Source organism: Chelmon rostratus, chromosome 16 (genome assembly GCF_017976325.1).
Source record: "Chelmon rostratus isolate fCheRos1 chromosome 16, fCheRos1.pri, whole genome shotgun sequence".
NCBI lineage: Eukaryota > Metazoa > Chordata > Actinopteri > Chaetodontiformes > Chaetodontidae > Chelmon > Chelmon rostratus.
In genome coordinates, this window is record NC_055673.1 from 24,230,642 (window position 1) to 24,254,342 (window position 23,701).

Below are 23,701 nucleotides of genomic sequence, written 5' to 3' on the forward strand. Positions count from 1 at the left end.
TTCCTCATCAAAGTCTGCAACTGTTTAAGGATTGCATACTCAAAGCTTTCCCATATGTCCCTCCTTCCTCCTATCTAGAAGAAACTCGGCATGTTTGTTCAGGAGACAGCAGGATGTTTTCAGTGAGTTTAATCAGGATTGTCCAAAGGCATCTTGAGTTACGGGCAAATATGTTATAGGCCAAGCCCACTTGCACAAGTTTTTCAAGGATAGAAATGTGTACCTCAGTCCCACAATGCTGTAGAACCATTTTCGGTGTTGATACAGTAAAACTCTGACAAGTTCCTATTACGGTCTTCCAAAGAATTCAAAATGGCTGAAAATTAATCACAGCTGGCTTGTACTGGCTTTTTTGTAGACTTATGTGTCTAATTTCAAGGCTATCAGATATACAGTGTGAGGGGCAGGGCCTTTACAAAACTGAGATTTTGGACCTTAATTACAGCACCACCATCTGGCCAATCGGGATCATATTTTGTGGGAAGCACTTGCACATCATTTCCAGTTATGAGGCTGAATTTCATGTTTTTAGCTCATTCCAGCTCAGAGCTATTTGTTGGTAGTATTTCCAAGTCCCTGACACTTACATGTTCTTAAACCTGCGACTTGAATATGAAATTCATTTCGGCCATTAGATGGTGCCAAACGTCAACCGGATTTTCTATAGTCGTGTGTGCAAATACAGCAGGAGCATCAGGACTTCCTGTAGCAGTCGAGCAGCAGCATGGAGTCCAGTAGCTTCACAACTCATAATGCTAAGGAAGACATGCAATGGAAACCTGAGATACTGTAACAGTATATTAGGTTTGTAAGGGTGCTGAATGTGGGGCATAGGCTGTAAAAAGAGCCTAAACCAGCTGACTGGGCGCTCTGCCGGCCCAGCAGCCAGCAGTTCTTTTGTCTTGTTGTGACAGCTGTGCTCAGTGTCATGTTGTTGAACTAGGAAATGCATTTTTTCACAGTTCAGATTTAAGGAGGATGCAGCTAGCAGGAGTATGTCTAATAATGTTTAATAATATCACATTGACATTTCATTGAGGAATTTTCCACACTAGGTAGATCATTTCTTATTGATCAAGACTTTGTCCTGGATTACTGATTACTTCACATCCTTGCTCCTCTTTTAGGAATACATTGTGCCATCCACTGAGGGATCAGCTCTGCCTGGATGACACTGAAGCCTTTACACAGCTGCCTGTAGCAGTCTAGTAGTAGTCCAGTAGCTTCACGACTCATAATGCTAAAGAAGACATGCAATGGAAACTTGAAATAATGTAACAGTGTGTAACACCAGAGGACACCACACACAGAGCTGTGTGGATTCAGAGGTGAGGCGCATCCAGTCCAGAAGGACCGGATCATAGAGACCGACCTGGCTTTTTATTACATATGTCAGCAGTCATTGTTTTCCATCTCTAACATGGCAGAGGCTGCTTCATGACAACAGCGAGAGGAATGAAATAAAAAATATGCAAACAACGTGATGGTCATTTAAAAATGTATCAACACTTTAAGGAGGAGATGGCTGTTGTCCATTCTTTGAGATTTTTCCACCTTTGCAATTAATAACTCTGAAAGCATTGAAAGCTGAAGCACTGTCAAAGATCCAGAGGTAAAAACATGAGTTCAAATTGACAAAAGCACTGTGTGGTTTGCAGAGAATACAACTGAGTAACACATGGGATTCATTTGTTTGCTGATATGATAGATATGAAGCATCTGAGAGTAGAAAGGTCTTCCATAAATTGAAAACGTTCTAACAGTGCTGAACATTTGGTCCTGATTTTCTTCACACAAATTAAAGCATTCTGTGAGCTTTCTTTAAGTCAGCTACCTCCAATTAATTATTTACCTCCCTGAACCTGTTCAGACTTCTCAGCAGCAGCTGAATGACAACAACACACTCAAATGGAATGCATTTTTTAACAACCAAATTTCATTTAGGGCCCTCCACAGACAAACCACTCTTGCGGTGTACATGTAAGTACAAATAGAGCAGCAGTGATTTGTGTTGTTCACAGCTAAAAGTCTGTGGATGCTGGTATAAGTCATGATCTGATGAATTTCAGTGCACCTGAAACTTCCTGTACCACACACATTCAACAGTAAAACCATCACTAAGTGAGATGTTTAGGGAAAAAAATTGTACCGAAGAAAACAGCTTCCTCAAAGTACTCATCTTAAGCAGGAAATCAGACGCCATGTTTAAATGCTGTGTAACCTGTTTACTGTAACATCCATGTATACATGCAGCAGGGCAGTGATCTGATCCCTCTCCTACACCAACATTATTTGGGAACCATGGCTTACTGACTTTAACTGCAGCTGGGATATAAGAGGTTTCCTCATGTTTCCCGTGTGTGCATATAGGACTGACAGTGAGCTGAGAGTACAGATCTCCCTGTATTTGCACAGATAATTTGATGTACTGTCCAAATGATAATAACAGTTTACCAGCACAGCTGTGTACTAACATCCTCCAATATGAGAAAAAGTGAATGTTAAATATCTCTGCATGTTTCCCCTCATACAAACAGTTCGACAAGCATCTGCATATTCATTGAAAACCTTTGTGTACTTGTGTTGTGAGCAGATCATTTAAACCAGTTTGTAAAGTTACTGCTCACCAAAAAGCACGTAAGCCAGCAGCTTGCTTATTATTGTTATTATTAAAGCATCTGCATTTATGATATCCTGTTTGTAATAATCCTGGTTATGATGAAAATGTCTCCAGAATTGCAGAAATTATTTAGTAGTGTGTATGTTTTTGGGAAAGTGGAGGTCTTTAAATGTAATTCAAATGTTTTTAGTGCTGTCAGACAACAGAGACAATCTGACTTTACATCATCCATGATACAGGTTAAAAGGGAAAAAGACCTACAGCGAAATGATAACAGTTGTTTTATGTTGTTTTGTTTTGTATTCAAATGCAGTTAGCTTATATCCAATCATTAGAACAAAATGGTGAATCACAACAGGTGGTGATATTACACCTTAATTGGTTGTTTGGCCCAGTATAAAGCTGCAGTGATGTAGTATCAGATTAGCCCAAGCAGCTGGAGCATTTCTAGTAACGTTGTGTCGGTCTGATAAAAGACTTCATTGAAGAGTGGCCTCATTACGTTGAAGAATCAGATGGCTGCAGAAAGCCGACATCTGTAGCCTGTTTATTGAAGTGTAAATGTAAACACTGAGTGACAGCACTGTGTCGTCACATCAGAGCTTATAGCTGCATGTTTATTGATGCTCAAATAGCTCAACCATAGCCAAGGCACGTTCACAATCTGTGTGTAATACATCTCACAAACAAATGATAAACAAGCCTACTGGCCTGACGTCTTTGGTCTTTGTGTATGTTCCTCCACACCGACCATCTACTAATGACTGAACGACAAACTAACTGGACTGTGGAGAGCTTGGCCACAGAACATAACCTGGGCATCAACTGCGTTTCAACATTCCCAACATTTCTGTTCATGTGTGCTTTGGATGAACTCTTGAAAATGTCCTTGTTCCATAAAAAGATATGCATGACTCTGCATCAAAAATGACTATTCTATAAAAATATTTTAACAACTAGCTGTACTGGATTAGCTTGTACCTTTCTGTCTCAAATGTTACTAGTAAGTGAAAACACACATACAGTAGAACATTCAGAAAGTGTGTTGAGCGTCTGACATCAACAAAGAAGTTCCATCACAACAGTCATGTGTCTTCATTTAAGTACCACAGGAATATTGTCTCTCATCCTATTAGATCCAAATCTTACTAATCAGGATGACAGGACTCCACAGTGTTTGAATCTTGTCACTGGCTGTGCAAAAAGGACCTCACACAGGGCTGACAGTCACCATGGTGACTCTGGTACCTGGGATGCACCCCCCTACCTCCAGTCTCATCTGTAACAACTGTCCAAATGTCTGAGCCTGGTCAGATGGGGGTGTTGGGCAAATGCCCGTTGGAGCCTGTGAGTGCCCCGTTACAAACTAAGCCACTGGCCTGTCCGCTGTGCTGGGCTTGCCCGTTGCGTTTGCTCAGAAACTGGTTCCCCCTGAGAGCCTCCTGCTCTACAGGGGTCCTTCTGTCAGAGTCTCTGGTTGGATTTTCTGCCTGTGGGGCCGTTCGACTGCGGCAGCGCTGTCTAATGACATACAGAAGCATGGTGATGAGCAGACTGAGGCAGAGCACCAGCAGAACTGACACAACCACTAGTTCTTTTAGGTAGCAGGGTCCTCGGGCTGACAGCAGGGGTACCCCGTCCCGAAACTCTGACTTTTTCTTCCCAGACTCCTCTGTCCACAGGGTCAAGTTTCTGCCCAGCTGTCTGGTGGTGGCCTGAGTGTCCCTACTGGCCAGTGTCGGCTGAGTCTTTCCTTGTCTTGTTTCTGTTCTTTTTGGCCAAGTACCCACAGATGTATACAGCCCAGGCCCAAGCCCAGGCCGGGCAGCATGTGTGGTGGGTGCAGGGTTTATGTGAGGCCATGTGTAGCTGGTTGGAGTCTGAGCCATGGGGCTGCTCTTCTGTTTCACATGATAGATGGCCATGGTCTGTTGGTAGCCATTCTCAGTGGACAAGCACAGGTAGTGGCCCAGTGTGGTGGGGGTGGCCACAAAGCTCAGACTCCCATCCTCCAAGTGCAGGTACAGGTCTGGGGACAGCCGGCTGTTGGGACGCTCCCACAGCTGCTGGGACAGCCGGGACGCAGCAGGACACTGCAACCGCACCACTTCATTCAGAGACACTGACACCAGCTCACCTGCAGGACATGAGGCTGATATACAGATTACAGCTCGACAAACCCCCAATACACCAGGACCCCCCATAGCCCTCTTTTCAAATGTTTTAAAAGCATAACAGTTGATATATGGGGCACTTACCTGCAGGCAGTTTGTTTGGACCAAATCTGGCTCTATGTGTCAATGAAACACTCTGGCAGGCCTCTTCAACATTCCCTCGGTCTATGTCTTGGCCTCTGAGGAGGGAAAACTACAGTCAACTTTCATAGATTTACAGCTGCTGCCATCTACAGTGATGCTAGTCTCAGCTCAGCAGAGGTATTGGAGGTTTCTCTCATCTCTTGGCTCAGAATGATAATCTGCTTTATACATGGTCACTGGTTAGTCAACAAATGCCCAAACAGAGGCACCTTATCACATTAAGTATAGACTATTAACATGCAGCGTGATGATGCTGTCATGTCACAGCACAGGTAGTACTGGTGAGATGATTTGTCGTCAGATCCAGTGGATTTATTTGTCACACACGATCTATCCACTCATCCACTGCTTTTTATGGGCAAATTGAAAATGTGTATAAAAGAAGATGGAAACCAACCTGTGATGTTATGTGAGGGCCCTTTCTAAATAATACATTTGCTGCAGTAGCTCACAAAATGGCTAAACAAACAAAAGCCCATTTTACTACACGGTAAATTGATTTATTATGTCTAGAGAACTGAATTAGCATTAAGCCTTCCAGCTGTACCACTCCACTGAATGCCCTGACTACCAACACATCAGAATGCGGGCCTCATCTGAACCCCGGTGAGCTCGACTAGCTTTCCACTGTTGCTCTACTCGCTCCTCGCAGCGTCGACTCGTTTGACTGGGTGGTTGGGTCAGCCCTGTCCTCTTTCATGTCGTCAACCGTGCACTGAGCGTGGTGCAGACTTTCACTTATTTAGCTTAACAAAAACCGCAGACAGAAACTAGACAAAAAGACTTCAGGGATCAGGCTTCATTGCCCATCATGATCTCAACAAAAAGAGTTACTGGTTATCAGCAGCGCGCAACTCATGCAATTGTATTTTTAGTCTCTGTCCTCTGGTGGCTGCCCTCAGACCAGCTCATATTAGATAACATCTGACATCTTGAGGCTTGGCACCCAACCAACATGACAACTGACAACCAGTGACGGTGACAGTCAAAAATGAAAGTCTGGAGGATTCTCAGCCATCCAGGTCATGGACTATCAAGAAGCTACTGGACTTGAGGATTACAGATTCAAGAATCTAAAGTAAGTTCAGATGCCTTGCTTAGCAGTTCTTTTTTTTAGTAACTAATGATGTTGAAAAATAAAAATAGCCATTTGTTACATTTCTGCAGGGCCCACAAGCACCTAAGGACCCAATTATTTAGACTACTGGAGTCATTTCCATTCAATCAACATGTTTCTACACACAAGACATTTTTAACATAATAATGTCAAATTGTGGTACTCACAGACTGGTCTGGGTGTTAGAGGCCACACAGGCTCTGCTGGCAGGGTCCCAACCACAGAAGGGGTCTCGGGCCAGAACACACTGAGGGCAGGTCCAGTAGAAAGAGCAGTTGGCTGTTGGAAGACTCACCACACCCTCTGATGTGCCAACATATATCATACCCTGCAGTGGGACAGAATGAGATCAAAACTGTTCAAACAATTACAACAGTACTCCTAGATGGTTTACACAAAACTCTTGTGTGAGGACTAATCCTGTGACATTGGTGTCATATACAGTATATTCTACACAATCTTTGACCTCTGGTATAAAATAAGAAAAATCAGTAAGGTGAGTCTCTTAACTTTCCATAAATGGTAAGTTTATGAAGGAATAACAAGTAAAAACAGCCCTGATTGTTTCCAGTAAGACCTTCATTCCAAGTTTAACTACACGACTTGGACCAATCAGTGTCAGTGTATACTGCAGCTGTTTTATGCTTCATATGGTACACGGCAATGGAGAAATCAACTACAAGAAGAATACAGGAAGAATACTGACTGAATCTAAATATAAAATCCTTACCCATATAATTTCTCCAGCAGTCAAACATGTGTGGTATTCATAAATGTCTGCCTTTACCTGTGACTTTCCTAAACTTTACTTTGGGACACACTTGGCATAAGCCTCCTTTTGGTTGTACTTTTCACATCATGCTTTACTTTGTTGTACACAGCTTGGGGGAAGCCTCCAGCACAACATCACGCTGAATAAACAGTTCAGGAAATGGATGGTTTGATAGACCTGCATCTGATATTTTTCTCAGCACAGAAGATGACACATATTTAAGATAAGATAAAACTTTATTTATCCCCAGCCAGGGAAATCTGGGAAGGACAGAGAAGACTTGCTGTTAATTGTTTATACCATCCCGAACAAAATCTGCATCGTAGTAGCTGTTGTATCCATTGATTGACATTAAGCTTTGGATTGGTATCTTGAAGGTGTCTAGTAAATATCTTTGACTTGAACTAAATCAGAAAGGACATGTTCCCCTTGCTATGTACCTTGGATATGGAGAGCTTCAGGCTTTTGACTGGCTGACGCTGTTCAAAAATCTTGACCTCCTCTATGATGTGGGCCCCACTCGGCAGCAGCACTGTTTTGTGCAAGAAACCAGACTCTGAAACAAAGTTAGTGGGAAAACAAAGTTCATGTATATACAGTGGATAGACTTAATACTGTACAACCTACATGGAGTTGACAGAAACAGAAGTTTTTTTAGTTGCAATGTTTCTTTCTCATGCTGATGACCAAGCCATCAGCCATCTCATTCATTTCTATCCAGTTAATTTGACTTTTTTTAAAGTTTTTTTTTCCTATTCACTGTGATAGGAAACTGTCCTCTCGACATTATCAAGAAATTCTCCAGTTCTGGTACTGTTCCCACTGCTTTTAAAACAGCTATGGTTAGACCCTTAGAAAAGTCCAACCTTAGCCTTTAACAATTAGAGATCACGTTTACAGGCTGCCTCTGGGTCGAATCTTCAAAAAACACAACATATATCACTGCTATGCCGATGACACACAAATCTACCTTCTAGTAACAATCAATGGTTCCTCCCAGCTGGAGGAGACATGCTTATCTGAATTCCATCACTGGATGGAATTGAGAGTCCTGGAACAGCATTTAACACCTCTCTTACATTTGAGCTACACATCAGGTATACAACATGAACTGCCTTCTTCCACCTTCGTAAAATAGCCCAAATACACCACATTTTATCAAAATCAGATGCTGAAATCCTTGTATATTCCTTAATGACAACCGGAATAGACTACAATCATTAACTTTTCTCTGGCCAACCTAACGCAGTACCAAAAGCTCTCCAATTGATCTTGGTTCTAAAAGAACTAACCTCAACCTCATTGTCATATTAACATTATTGCCTATGTTACCTGGGTGATGGCACTTTAAATAACCTGAAGATTACCTTTAAAACAACTTAACAACTTGTCAAACACGGCCTTTGAATAAGTGTGTGAACAGATGACAGTTCAGTATGTGTGGTGGAGTGCACATTTCTCAGTCTAAAATCCCCAAACACACAGCTGACTTCGTCATAAGAGATTAGAGACAAGTTGAAACTCCACACTGGGATTTAACCAGTTCAACCACAGAGAAGTCAGAATAGGAAGCTTTTCTAAACACGGGCCAGAGAGTACACTTACAAGTAATCACATGTTACTCATGATACCATGAACCTGTCAGTGAGTCAGCATGTCACCACCATCAGTTAGTTATCAGGGGAAACAAAAAAAACATCTTGTCTCCACAACTCACCAAGACAAGATCGCCTCCAAGGGAGCCTGTTGTTGGTCCTCTGCATCACCACAGACGGTGCAGGCTGATTATGATGAGACTGGATGACTGGCAACTTAAGGTGTGGTTCATGGAAACAGCTCAGCTTGAATTTGAGCAACAACTCTGGCCCAGAACTGACAGCTAACGAAATGTTTGAGCCAAAGCTAAGTCAATGCTGTGTTATACTAAGGCCTAGTCCATGCGTACACGATATTTCTTAAAACTGTGTTTTTCCTCCTTTGTTCTATTAAAAAAAAATAAAAAAATCCTGTCCACACAAGCAACTGTTTAACAAAAAAATGTCCATCCATATCCGCAAAAACATACCTGAAGCGCTGCCAAGAGCATGGCAAACCAACAGCCCACAAGATAACCCTAATCCTAGAGCCATGCCGGCCAATCAGAAGCCTGGAAAAAGCTATTACTGGAAAGCTACCTGCAACAAGAGGTCTGATCCTACTATGGCGAGGGCATGACCTGCCATCACCATAGTAAACCAAGGAGATAATGGTGCACACACTATCGTCACAGGCCAGAAACTCTCTTTTCCATGTCTACACGCCAGAACTGCAGTTTCTAAGTATCTTCATCCTTGAAGGTGAGTTCCAAAAGTTGTCTGTTTACTGACCTAAAGTGCGTTTGTGTGTGGACGAAAGGCCAAAACACATGGGTATATTTCAAAATGTAGCTTTTTCTGTGTATGTGTGGACTAAGCATGAGGCATTTTTTGTCACTTTGAAACATCTCAAAACCTTTTTACAACATTTCATCTCCAGACATCATCATCTCCACAGCATTACTAACATTTCACTTTGACGCATAAACTTGCTCACTTTTCTCAATCAAAACCAAATTCCAGCTGCTGACTGGGATGTGATCATAGCCATGTCATCTTCATCATCTGATGTTGGGACATGAGCTTTCAGCAAGCCCACGTTTTTTTTTTTATCTCCAAGATGTCCTGATAAGGTTCTAATTTAAGAAGTGGAGAAGCTGCTGAGGAAGAGCTGAGATGTAAACCTGTTACTGTGAGCCAATCACCACAGCTGTGTCTTTTTCCTACAGAGTGATGCTGCTGTGACAGCGTTGGAGAGCTTAGGCATTTCCATCAGGTGGTTGGACTGTGCCGAAAAGGGAGCGAGCACTTGCTTTTCAGATGTCTCGATGCTGAAAAGCAGGACGTACTGTGTCATCTCAGTCTGCCTCCCACGTGACCTACCTGTAAGCAGAAATAGGACCGTGTAGTCTCTGTTGTTGGCAGCCTGGACTCTTTGGACACTCAGATGGCTGTAGTTGTGCTCAGCAGACAGCATGGTTAGACTTCTTCCAACTGGTCGCACACTGTCGTCAGCCAGGAAGTTTTCTTTGACAAAGCGCAGTGCGTTGTCTGATGCATTGTGCAGACCACACTACCACGCAAAGAGCCAGTTAGGACAATAATAAAAACTGAACACACTATGTTCATTATTTACTTGCAGATACCTAACAGTTGAAGAAATGCAATTAAATTAGTTAAATCATTCCAACGGAATTCAACTTGGAAGTAATTTTCATAGTTCTGGTGATCTCACATCTTCACTCACAGCACAGAGTGAAGCTTATGTCAGGAGAGAGCATTCATATTAGACTTTATATCCCACTCGTCCACTGAATAATTCAATTAAACTGAATCAGGAAGTGGATTTTCTCACACTGATCGTCCTGTGCATACGTCACCCCCTTCACAAAACCAGACCTGACAACAGTTTTCAGTGTAGCAAGCAGGCAGAGCTGGTGGTGGAGGAGGCGTCTGTCAGATGTTCAAAGGTACTGACACACAGAAATACACTTCAGAGAGCAGGTCTTCTCCTACTTCTAAATATAAACTCACATTTAAGAAGGGCTATAATTACTTCCCACAGCAGACTGCCTAGGATTTTTATACAGTCCATAACTACATTATGCTGCACTCAATAAATGAATCATCATGAACCTGTCTCATCGTGTGACTGCTCGTGTTGGGCTTCTCCTTAGTCATGCCACAGGGTTCCCAGATCTAACTTATTCACTCGGTGAGTACATTGTTTGAACTGGCTGAAGTGGACAAAAGTATGAAAATAAGACCCAAGTTGTAATAAACTCTGATCTCAGGCCTTTCGATGCCACTGAAAGTGAAACTTCCTCAAATAAGTTTGAATATGAGCTCAGCTTGTTAAACCGATATATCTGCCTGTATGTCTTCTTTTTTCATTTCCAGGACCAAATGAACAGCCTGTCCCAGTCTCTTGTATTTTCATATCAATCAGAAGTCATTATTTACCTCTCCTGGATTTGCGACCTTCTCTTGAACCCGCGTGCTCCACTGTAATGTGTCCCGGTTCAAGACTTTGTAATTACCAGAGAAAACTGATTTGATGTCAGCCAGGCGGAATGAACACACTGCTGAGCGTCCAGAGTTGATCGACCTAGTTGATGGAAAAACAAACATAAAAGACACTAGGAATGAGAGCTACAGACAAAATCCCCATGATGCTATAACACACAATGACTTATTCCTCAGATTCTCCTGCAGATACAGCATGTAAGAATCTACAGGGTAAGAGCAGTATGAACAGACAGCCCTGAAGCCTCCTGCTGCTGATGGACCACCAGCTCCTGCTGGACCTGAAACAGATCCTCACTGTCTCTCAAACTGCCTGTCCTGTCTGTCCAAAATGTATACATCCTAAAAATGGTGCTGTTTGTTGAATGTAGTTTAAGAGCACTGACCTGAGTAGTTGGTCCTCTTACAGTGGACCGTTGGTAATTCAGTGGTTGTTTCCCCTGTGTGTATTGCTTTGGACTATACATGTTGCTAAATGTATATTAAGTTGGGTTTTTGTTGAATGTCTTCTGTGTCTTTAGGTTTGAAAAGTCTCTCTGAGTTTCTACCACATAAAAGAGCATGTATGTTGTGCATTGTAACTTTCTATTCACGCACGCACGCACACACACAGGGAATGAAGATTAGGTACTGTATGGCTCATGCTATGGTCCTTTAAGTTACTGACCACTGGGATGTGAAGATGCCATAAAAGAGTGTGTCATCTGCTGGAGCCCCCTCTGCTGGTGGGAGGGTGGCTATGTCCTGGATCACATTGTAGGGAAGCTCGTTGTCAGCCTGGCACAACAGCTGAGCTTTGGCAAATGTGGTCCAGCGTCGCTGCAGGGTCCGCTGGCCTCCAACATCACTCTGACACAGGAGAAGAGAAAAAGGCATCAAGCACAACACAGCACTGCAGCCTGCTGGTGTCATTCCTTATGAACAGCACTGACATGAGATCTCACCAGTGGAAATAACAAAAAGGCCACAGAATCTTTCCAACAGCTACAAAAAGAGCAGACCATCAATTGTGAACAGTATCACCACCTTCCTGGAGAAGTCATCCCATACATGTATGGGCTTCCCAAGATTCACAAAGAAGGAACCTCCCTCAGGCCGTAGTCAGCAGCATCAACTCACTTACTAAAAATGTTGCTAAACATACATCTTACTTGCTAACCATTTATGGTTGACAACACACCTAACACATTGAAAACTCTGGATGTTGTGACCAAGATTCAAGGATTGATGAACCCAAATGAAACCACAGTGTCCAATGATGTGACCTCACTGTTTACATTCATCCCAAAAATAAAGGTAGTGGAAATGACTGCTAAATGACAACACCCTGAACAATAAAACCAACCTCAGCTCAGGTCAGATTTGTAAACTGCTGGACATCTGTCTGAACACCACCTATTTTTAGAACCTCTTTGACTCTCACCATCCACTGTCCACTGTCACTCCATAAGTAAGGAGCTATGAGAACCCTGCAACACTGAGGTTCTGGTGTACCCACAAGTGGCCCGACCCAAGAGAAACAGCACAAATATCTGAGGGATGCACTTAAAGCGTCTTGTGTTTGCACAAGAACGCCATCATTCCATATGTGTCTGGAGTATCTGAGAAACTCAGGAGGGCTTTCAATTAACACCACAACCCTGTTTTTAAACCCAGCAACAAACTAAGACAGAACCTGGTCCTCCTGAAAGACTGCACACCCAAACACAAGAAAGGCAATCCAGTGTATGGAGTCCACTGCAGTGAGAAATGCACAGACGTGTACATCAGTGCAACTAAACAAGCATTAAACAAACACATGGCTCAGCACAGGGGGGCCAACTCTTCAAGTCAAGACTCAGCAGTTAACAGACCCCTGAGAGATGAGGGACAGTCATTCGAGGACAGCAACATACATATTTTGGACATATTTTGGGAAGACAGATGGTTTCAAAGAGGAGTGAAAGAGGTGACTTATGTAAAAGTAGAGAGACCATCCCTCAACAGAGGTCTACGACACTTCTACCCCACTTACAGTGACATCTTTTCTTGCCTTCCCAGCGGATTTGACAACTTTTCACAGTTGGCCTCAACTCCATCGACTGCCATTAACACGTGGCCTCGATGACTCCAATTACTCTAACAACTGCTGTTACACAGCAAGAACGATGAAGTGGAATCAATGACCATGCTAAAACATTCATTAATCAACACCTTCATGACAGTGTAGATACATATATTATCATTTATTATATATAATATTAAATGCATACATAGAATGCATGTATGTGAGAAAGCAAATATATGATTGGATGAGTGAAAATACATAATGTGTTTAAGAGTAAGAAATGTGTATGTGAGCGGTCCAATCAATGTGTTCTTTCTCATCAGGCAGACTATCTGTACACGACTTGTACGACAGGTCTGGACCACTAGTAAATTTTATTTGTAGCAAGGAAAAATTGTAATTATGAGAAAATTGGTGAACACCCCAAATCGTCTGAAATTTCTTGTGTGTGCCTTTTAAGAACAAATCTGTTTGCTTGAGTGGTCCTTGCAGGATGCCCATTGTTTTACCCTTACCATGCAGATCTGAGAAACACGAGAGACGATAAATTTGTCAATGAAGTCATACTCTCTGCCCACTTCACTGAAGAAGAAGTAGATTTTCTCCTCATCCGGAATGAAACTGGAGCTGATGAAGGTCGGATCTATAACAAACACATGGCAATGAATGCCAAAAATGTATGTTTGTGGAAATATGAAATATGAGGGAGTCAGATATAATAATACAACAGCATCATTAAAGCAAGAAGCTTTTGCACATAAAAAACTGATGTTTCAGAGGCCATGACACCTACAGTCAATGGAGAATGCGCTCCATTGACTGTGGGTGTGTCATGTGTAAGCTCAGTTGTACTGCAGGCATTAAATAGGACAGAAAGAAATGAATCACATTAAAAACATGACTGCTATCAGCTTCATTAGCTCTCTTCTTCTTCAACAACTGTGGTCAATTCTACGGAGGTCACTCAAGGTATATGCCATTTCCAAATTTGTTTAATCTAACATGCAGACCTGATCAAAATCTTAAGACCTGTAGAAAAATAGCTAGAATTTACCTTTTGCACATTTGGATCTTAATGAGGTTTTAAATAGAACTACAATATGCAAAAGCAAGAAGGGGGAGTGTGACAAAAAGCACCTTGAAAAAATAATTTATTGAAAATAACAAGTAAACTGAAACAGACTGTTTATCAGCTGATCAAAAGTTTAAGACCATCGCTGAAAAAATTACAAAAAACTCTCCAAACAAACAAAACATTTTCTCAGTAGGACTCAGTAATGAGTAGCTCCACCGTTCTTGTTAATCACTTCAACAATTCGTTTGGGCATGCTTGATGCGAGTATTTCCAGGAAGCTATTGGGAACATTGATCCAAGTGTTGAAGATGGCTTCACAAAGGGCATCCACTGTCTGGAACTGATGGCCACTTTTATAAACTTCCCTTGCCATCCATCCCCAAATGTTCTCTATGGGATTTAAATCAGGGGAACATGGTCCAAAAGAGTGATGTTATTCTCCCAGAAGAAGTCCTTTGTCAAGCGAGCATCGTGAACTGCAGCGTCGTCCTTTTGAAAAACCCAGCTGTTACCACACCAGCCGCCGTTTGACGACCCTGCACCACCTGAAGCTCCAGTGTTCCACTGAATGAAAAAGCACCCCAGATCATGATGGACCCCCCTCCACTGTGCCGGGCAGAAAACATTTCAGGTGGGATCTCCTTGTCATGCCAGCTGGAAGCCATCTGGACTGCCATGGTTAAATTTTTTATCACCAGAGAGTAAAACTTTCTTCCACTTTTCAATGTTTGATGCTCCCTGGCAAAGTCTAAACGGGCAGTTTTGTGGTGTTGAAGGAGACGAGGTCTTTGAATTTGTTTTTTCTGATGGCTATTGCGCTGCAGTCGGCACCGATAAGTGCCTTAATTCGGGTCGAGGACCGCCCTGTGTCTTGACGGACAGCCAATCGGCTCCTCCGGCTCAGCGCAGGTGTAATTTTTTTGGGTCTACCACTTGAACTTTTTGTTCCACAATGCTCAGGACCTTTTAAAACATTTAGAATGACTGTCTTGCTGCGTCCAACCTCAGCAGCAATGGCACGCTGCGAGAGGCCGTGCTTATGCAGCTCGACAATCCGACCACGTTCAAGAAGAGAAAGCTTCTTAGCTTTAGCCATCAGGAGGGCATGAGCGTGGGAATTCCTGACGGAAAATGAGAATTTTGAGCAGATTTTGGCTTTTTATAGCCTGTGGTCTTAAACCTTTGATCAGCTGATAAACAGCCTATTTCAGTTTACTTGTTGTTTTCAATTAATTACTTTTTCAAGGTGCTTTTTGTCACACTCCTCCTTCTTGCTTTTGCATATTGTAGCTCTACTTTAAACCTCATTAAGATCCAAATGTGCAAAAGGTAAATTCTAGCTATCTTTTCGACTGGTCTTAAGATTTTGATCAGGTCTGTATATTTCACTTTGACACAACACACTCACCCTCCAGCCATCCTAATGTATCGTCTAACTTCAGATCAACACGCCTGCCCTCACTGAGGTGCCGGGAGATGACTGGCCGGTTCCCCCTGTAGTCTGCCACTGTCCCGGTATAAAGCTCCCCATCTGAGAAACATAAGAACACTTAACGCAATACTGAAGATCAGCAGTTAACATGACATAAACAAGCAGGTCATACCCCTTTAAAATAAATGAATACTTATTTGTTTCTCAGCATTCAGTTCACTTTGCACTTTTTTCAAGTGTTTGAGGAAAATCAGTCTTCCAACACTGTGTTTTATCATGCCACTCCATGACAGGATCATGACATGGTTTCTGTTCGTGTTCGGTGCTCTCAGGGTGCAGCTGAGTGAGTGGTTTGTCTGACTCTGCAGAGTGAGACAGGAATCAGAGCAGTCCCGGCTCCAACTGTGTACTGAGCTGCTTCCTTAGTAAATCACACACCAGTTACATGTAGATTGTGAAAATAAATAGAATTTGAATTGAGTTGAAGTCACAGTGCAAACTGGCCCTTCACCTTCATGTCAGTGAATCAGCACATCTGTGTTTACTCGTTTAAAGCATGAAGAGGCTGCCTGCTGGGCTGAGGTTTACACCCACGCCATCTTCATAAAACTCAACGACAAACAACTTTCTGTTGAGTTCAGCTTTAACTTTGCTCTGACGTTTGTGTGGGTGTGCATCCGTCTGCAGATTTAACTTTGAAGTGTGAAGTACATTTGTACAGTTTAAGAGTATATGGGTATCACTTGGAGTATATGGTAGGTTGTCCTTATCAGACAATCAGCTGCCACACAAGCATCAAGTTAACCATATTTGATGTCAGTCTTTATCCTTGAAAAAAGCGGTCGTTACATCACAGAGACAAGTATTCTATTCATTAGTTTCATGGTGATAACAGGATGACTATCACGCAGTCCCATGAAAAAAACATGTTGTATTCTGAAAATACGAGAAAAATTACTTATCTGAGATGACAAGATCATTTCAAACTAACCGAATAATTTATCTTCAACCATATCTTATCTTATCTTTTTTGGATTATGTTACGTCTTGACTTCCAAAATTGTACAATTCTGCTGAGTCAGGCCTCCAAAGAGTAGCTGGGTTGTAGCAAATAACTCCATGTGCAAACTAGTGTATTGGTAATGTATAGTGAGTTCTTAACCTGTCAAGTGCCACTAGTTCACACTAAACACAGTCCTCTTTTGCTGGGGAATACTGTATATCAGCATTTAGTATGGAGAGCGGCTCAGCTAAATGCCTACACACTGTCAAATCAGAGAGTTTGTTATGGCCGAAAGCTTCAGCAGGTCAATGAGGGAACAAAAACCTCAACCTGAAATGACAAAAACTGCTGTACTCATTTCTGCCTCTTCCACTGTTTGGAGCACAGTGGAGGTAAACAGGAGTGACTAATCCCTCCAGCAGAAGGGGGGGCGGGCAGATGATGTCAGTTTTTGTCACAGAACATCTTTGCATCCCATTAACAAGAACTGAGAGCAGTTCAGTTTGAAATTTGTTCTTTGTTCAATCCCACACAGGTGCTGTGTGTTGGATTCAGCAGTACAATCCATACATACACCAAGTGGCAGAGACAAGTCTCCACATATTACTCTGGTAGCTGTGGCCTTGTTGCCCTACCTACGATGATGGCGGTGTTGCGCTGGTAGGGATCATAGGGGCAGCGACCTCTTCCTTCTTCAGGCTTGAGGCTCATTGTTAACGTCTCTGAGTTCTGCACAGAAAGTAAGAAACAGCTGAGCTGATATCAAGCTAAATAAAATGAAATGAATGAATGAAGGGAGGAATGAAACCTAATCACAGCTCTGAAATAAAATCTCAGTATTTTTGGTTGTGAATTGTTAAAATCTTTGTGATAAACAAACCAATCAGTTTAAACGTCTGCACAAACAAACTCACGACGTAGGTGCAGCGTGGACTGAAGGCATACGTTCCACAGGCATAGATGTGGGTGGTGTTCAAAAACTGCAGCACACGAATGAAATTGGGACAGTCAGCCTGGAAAACACACAACAGGGACATCCTGTTAGAAGTTTCAGTAAAATGAAACAGTAAGGCAAGCAGTGTGTGCCTAAAGCAAGACCTTTGGATTCAGCACTAATATTTACTGAACCAGATGTGCACATTGAGATAGCTAGTCATAGTTTGCTTCACCCACTGAGAATTCACATCAAATGAAACACTATGAAACACTCTGCTCCTACACTTTGCTCTTTTAACTTCATTAATTAGTTGGACTAAAACTCACAGAAACTTGGTAAAGGAAATGTAAATGGTAGCTGTAGCTGTGTGTTATCTGTATCCCGAGCCAAGAAGAAACATTTTGAACTTTGGAGTTTAACCACTTCACAGAAATTGTACATTGATACAAATCAATCACTACTAATACTACTTAAATCGACTACTTGCCATTTTCTTGCCTTTCATGGAACATTGTTCAAGGTCTTTCTCTGAAGGGCTCCAGTCCAGCTGAAAGAGAGTCAGATTCATCAGAGCAGCACCAACATAGCAGCTAAATGCAGCGGTTGCTGATTTTGTTCATCTATTTCTGTGAAATGACTTGAAAGGGATGCTACCCACTCCAACAACATCTGCCTTTTGTTTTGAACCATCTATTTTTACACTGCTGGGGCAGTTCAGCACCATCGGCCCCTCTTTCCGTTCCACTGCAGTGTGTTTTGCAGCATTTTCATTTGGAGGGACTCAACTGTGTCCTCCCACACACGGTTCTTATTATTATTCACATCATTTCATTTTCTCATACAGGCAGAAGAGTCATTGAGAACATGTTTGAGAATAATTTCAGGTAAAAAAAGCACTGTGCCCCCCCACACTCTTCTCTGTGTACTGGTTCGTTCAGACAGTTGAACCTCATGAAGACTGCTCCACTGACGCTGAGCTGCCAGTTACATTTCATGTCTCACTTCAGTGCACTTTAACATGACTGGCACCGGAGTAACCACCTGAAATTGTTCCTTTTTCTATTTTCTCTAACTTTTCAAATGAAATTCTCCCTGCTTTTATTTCTTACACCTTGCTTTCAGTGCTATCTAGTGACTGACATTTCACCTGTGTTCAGTGCTTACTCTTAAGCTGACAAATTAACCTGCTTTCACCTTTTAAGGTGCTTTCAGACAGTGACCGGTTGCCACTCCTGCTGTCTGTAAACAACTTTTGTCAGGAAAAAAGTCTGTCCTTCAGTTCCATGACTTCAACATATAGAGACAGTGATTAGTAAGTAAAGTACTGATGCATCATCAGTGGTCATTACCCACCTTGCTCCTCAGTATGATGACATCCTGGCTGCTAACATCCAGTGCTAACACAGCATCCCGGGCTCCTACATACAGCATGTCTCCATCTTCACTGAGCAGCAGGGTGGTGGTGTTGCTGACATCATGGCTTCTGAAGTGGGTGAGATGTCTCCCAGGACTACCTGTTGTTTCACAGCAGTTAACACTGAGGTTAGGCGCTTTAATTAACTTAACAATTAAAAGCACCCAGATTTAAGCAGGCTGTTTACAGGTAGGCATTTACTATCCTGCACAGTCTTCATTGCATTTTATTGTCCTGATTCTACTCTTTAACTCTTCAGTGTTGAGATAGAGATTATAGCTGCCACTAATTCAACTGTGTGAAATCTTCCTCTATATGATCAAAAACAGCTGTGCAGTGTATTGGTACCTGATAAACCATCTAACTGAACTTCACCTGGACGTTCACCATCATGGCCATATCAACACAGTCCCTTTTTATGCATGATGCAATGACCAGTCCAAAACTGACAAAACAAGACACAATGCACTGCCTACCCCATAAACATCTGCACTGCCTTTTTTCATTTTTGAAACCTGCACTGTCAACAATGGCTTCTCATCTTTAACTCCCAGATTGTTGCCTTTATGCACTTTTAAGCTGAACAACAGGATAAACAAAGACCAAACACGGGTGATCCTTTAGGTTTTTACTTACCCAGAGGAAAGGAGACTCTGGGAGTCAGTCTTGTTAGGCATGGGGTCAGGAAACCCAGCAAGGCCACAGTGAGGGACAGCAGGCTGTGATTCCCCATTACAGCAGGAGTTAGGGAGTCGAGTCTGAGTTTAATTACATTTAAAGTCAAAGGGGGAGCACTGGGTCTGATGTTCATGCAGAGTGTCAAGGACTTGTTAGGAGGGGTGGAGATCCTAGCTGAAACCACATACTCTGGTTTCTACAGCAGACCATCACTGGATCTGACAGACGGACAGACAGACAGAGACAGACAGACAGACAGAAATATAACTGTTTCTGGGCAGCAGCAAAACAGAGTCAGTCATTACATGCAGTCATAGTAATCCTCAGATGGGTAATGCTTTCTAACCCCCACCCCAGTTCCTTCTTTCATGAAGGATTCCTTCATTTGAAATATTATTTTTTGTCTATTAGAGTTAACATTTTGTATCAGCATTTCAAATGGTAAATGTCAGTATCATAACTGCATCAACTGCTATTCTACATGAACACATCTGCACATCCATATTACTGTTCAGAACCCAAATCACATGCAAGTCTACTTGCTCCAGTTTCAGTTTTATTCACTTAGCACCAAATCACAACAGAAGTTGTCTCAGGACATTTCCACACAGAGCAGGTCAAGATCATACTCTTATTCTACAGAGACCCACCAATTCCCCCATGACAACGCTCTTAGCGACAGCGGCAGGAAAAACCATCGACTTGATTTTACTTGTGTTTTTTTAAATTCTGAGATGACTGTGTAGTTGAATTTAGTTTGACAAAATGAAGCACTAAAAACAAAGGATTTGAGAGGAAAAGAAGCACATTCATGAGAAGTTAAGCACATTGTGCGAGCTCAGCCCTACACAGGCATGCAAATCAACAAGGGGCATTGGCTATCGGCTCACAGGATGCTCCAGTGCTGACAGGCTGTTCAGTGGCAGTACACAGTGGATCTGTTTATGAATGTGATCCCTGCAAAAAAGAGTTATGTCAAATGGTATGATCAAGCCATCACTTGAAATGGCATGGCACCTTTGCTGCAGCAGCATACTTCACTGCTGACTCATGCTGCACACCATCAGTCAGCAGTGAACTAGTGAAACATGCCAGTGAATGTGATACTTCTGCTGGTGGATGACCCACAGCAACAATACCTGCTTGTTTGCACGCGGCGGGACACGTGTTGTGACAGGTGCCACTACCTACAGGTACCACAAGCGGATTGCTATTACCACTAGTATTCCCAGAGATTGTTTTGTCCTCACTTCTTCCATACATGTAATCACATCTGAAACACATCTGCAGTCCAGAACATCACCACATCATCAAGCATCGTGTGTGTGAGTGGCTTTGTCGCCTTCGCTCAGCTGCATGTCATCTGTTGCACTACATGTGTAACGTTGCAGATCCACAGTGAGCTCAGGACTCTCCAGCGTCGGTGCGCAGCAGAGCCGAGCTGAGCGCTCAAACAGCGGCACCAACACAAAGTACGCAAACTCTCAGGAAACACGTGGTACCAGAAGTTCAGCTCAACAGCTCGTCAGGCTCCGGTCCTGCTGCTAACACCGCTACAACACGTCGCAGCCCATTGTTGGAGGCGCTGCGCCGTGTGGGCGCTGCAGCGCGACGCGCCGTGATGTTCACTGTTGCTTCACCTTCGCGGGGCCTCGGCTACTTTTCTTGGTTGTGCAACAGGGCGCCGTAGCATTGAAACGAACCGCAGGTTTTGCAAAGCTCAAGAGACTAACAACACTCAGCCAAGTGATGTAGAAAATGTGAGGCAGTTAAAGTCGTCTTACATCTCTGTGGACGTCTCCTTCACTGCGTCCTTTCCTCGCCGCTCTTCTTCAGCGCTCCGGAGGAAAAGCCGCAGTTTTCTGCCGGACTGTGTGCACCGGGGAAAACTGGACACAAGGGACGTGACCCGGTGACGAGAAACGCTGACTGCGGTCGAGCCTTTACTATAACAACAAAGCCGAAGAGCCTCCTCCCTTCTGAGGGTCCAGCGGGCTCCAGCCTCCACCTACAGGCCAGACGCTTACATTACAGCCATCTTAACAGCAGGGCCGGTGTGGAGGCTTCCAGGGGCCCCGAGCCGAAGCTGTTTAGCCCCCACTGGGTGTGTTAACTCAGTGCGTCCAAATATGACTTCCCATACACTGAAGTGAAAGCTGCTCTCCCACAACCTGCCAAAGAAGTGTCTCACTTCCTTTAGGTGCCAATGATGCCTAATCGTTTAGGTATGGTCACACGAGCTTTCATTCTTTGAAACCATTCCATTCGGCCCTGAAAGAGTGTGCGACTAACAAATAATGAGCAGAGCAATTACAAACAGATTATTCGAGTATCATTTGCTCTATGTGGTGCCTTAAAAAAAAACAGCGATAGAAAAACAAAACAAAAAATAGTACTGGTCATCTTCTTGCAATACAACACCTGCTCACTACGCAGTAAACTATGGAGTGTGTGTTATACAGAGTGATGAACAATAAGTGTCCTTCTCTGGCTCCTCCTGCCCAGCTGCCTGCAGACATGAATGCTCCAGCTCCAGCTCTGCTCTCACACACACTGGAAACCACAGCTGAGATGAATAGTGTTTTTCAGCTTTAAGGCTGTCTGGAGGTGTTCACGTCTACACTGGAGGGAGAGTGTAGGACTTTTTTAGCTTTTGGACAATGCAGAGAAATGCACCCAGGGCTACAAATCCAACACTATCCATGTGCTGTGGATGTAAACACTCCTCAGCGTGAATGTTTCACATATTCCAATGTGCTTGAGTACAAAGATAACACGTTAACTTAACTGACTGCATTACACATTTGACCTCACAGTTCAGATTTGGGTAATTCCAGATTTTAGATGGACATCCAACTTCATTGGCTGTAGAGAATCATCATCCTAACTTCAACCTAATGATATTACTTTTGACTAGAAGAGTAACTGCTGGAAAAGAAATCATCATGTTCAAAAAATATCCCTGCTTAGAAAGAACGAAGGACACATATCTGACATATCTTATAAGAATGATTTTTTTTTTTTTTTAGAAATTATGGACTGCCTGCATTATATATGAGGGGCTCTAATGAGGGTCTAATCATTAGACCCTCATTAGAGCCCCTTCATTAGACTCTAATGTAAAATGCTCTCTAATTGCATTACAGGATGCGAAGGTGTTTTTGGAGCTTGACTCTACCATGGACTAAATGTCAGGAGACCTCTGCCTCTGTGGCGCAGCTTATTCACCATTCTGTAATATGTCTCCTGCAAGTGCATCAACTTTATAAAAGTGCAATACTATATTACATAGGTACTCCTTTGAGATTCATAGTAAAGGTAAGTCCAGCCCTGAATGTGCACACATCTCTTCAACATTCAACATTATCTCTTCGACACCACTGACCCAATAAGGTGGTCCTTTTCATGACTTCATCATCACAAAACCACAGATGATCATGATTTCAAAATACATCCAACAAAACATGTAGAAAATTACATGCAATGCTGGCACAATATGTCATACAACAAGGAACATGGTTTTAAAGCGGGAAAAGGCAGTTTCAGGGGTTGAAAGCATTTGGCAGTGGTATGCAGTGTGTAGTTTGGTATGTACCTGCTGGGTATTTTGTTGTTTTCCTTGATTTCCATCTTGGTTTTGGATTAAGAATCCTCTGATATTTGGCTCCAGTCTGTCTCCCACCAGGTTATCTTAACTGCTCACACTCCTCCACGTACAAACCAACTGATGCTGCAGAACTGGTCCAACCATATTGACATGCACGACAACTTTATGCACACAGAGGATTTCGCTTGCAGAGACAGTCCATTCTTGGCTCGTCTTAAGCCACCTCTATTTATTCTCCATCCAGCTTCACCTTACCTCTGTCGATCAAAATGTCTGTTTGCCTGTCATGTCACAACATTACAGTTTAGAATTCAGCAATAATTCCGGTACGAAACCTGTAGCATGTAAAATTAGACTTCAACAGAATTAGTCATAGGCAGGCTTCATGAGCGCAGCAGGGAAAGGAGTGGGTAAGATGGCTAATGAGGAGAAAAGAAGATTGGAGGGGATTAGCAGTGACCTGGAAACAGCCATGTGGTAACAGGCCGTAGGCCTCCCAGCATCAAACGTGAAGCTGCTGGTGTACAAGTTGATGTTAAACAATGAGCATGATGAGACCAGTATGATGCTGTCTGTCATCT

General features: G+C 42.8%; 1 protein-coding gene across 2 annotated transcripts; it reads right to left on the bottom strand.

Moving 5' to 3' along the window:
* Positions 1 to 1,169: 1,169 nt before the first annotated feature.
* On the bottom strand, positions 1,170 to 21,401 carry sema4ab (sema domain, immunoglobulin domain (Ig), transmembrane domain (TM) and short cytoplasmic domain, (semaphorin) 4Ab). Of its 2 annotated transcripts, none has more exons than XM_041955466.1 (15): positions 21,298 to 21,401; positions 19,472 to 19,731; positions 18,775 to 18,935; positions 17,909 to 17,968; positions 17,399 to 17,497; positions 17,120 to 17,213; positions 15,458 to 15,580; positions 13,490 to 13,617; positions 11,595 to 11,776; positions 10,865 to 11,009; positions 9,785 to 9,974; positions 7,268 to 7,383; positions 6,223 to 6,383; positions 4,879 to 4,973; positions 1,170 to 4,757 (listed from the first exon to the last, which is right to left on the bottom strand). In XM_041955466.1, exons 2-15 carry the CDS (start codon positions 19,644 to 19,646, stop codon positions 3,931 to 3,933), a joined length of 2,556 nt encoding a protein of 851 aa, XP_041811400.1. In that variant the 5' UTR covers positions 19,647 to 19,731; positions 21,298 to 21,401; the 3' UTR covers positions 1,170 to 3,930. The 2 variants fall into 2 exon arrangements, with proteins under 2 accessions (XP_041811400.1, XP_041811399.1); XM_041955465.1 differs by having other exon boundaries at positions 1,170 to 4,772.
* Between the last annotated feature and the right edge of the window lie 2,300 nt (positions 21,402 to 23,701).

Bases quoted from the DNA above. Each gene is read 5' to 3' on its own strand.
- sema4ab (XM_041955465.1), bottom strand. From the start codon at position 19,646: ATGAACATCAGACCCAGTGCTCCCCCTTTGACTTTAAATGTAATTAAA. The intron at 4,974-6,222 runs GTGAGTACCACA...TTCCCTCCTCAG, and splicing joins TCTAACACCCAGACCAGTCT to AGGCCAAGACATAGACCGAG. The intron at 4,773-4,878 runs GTAAGTGCCCCA...TCTGTATATCAG, and splicing joins TCCAAACAAACTGCCTGCAG to CCTCATGTCCTGCAGGTGAG.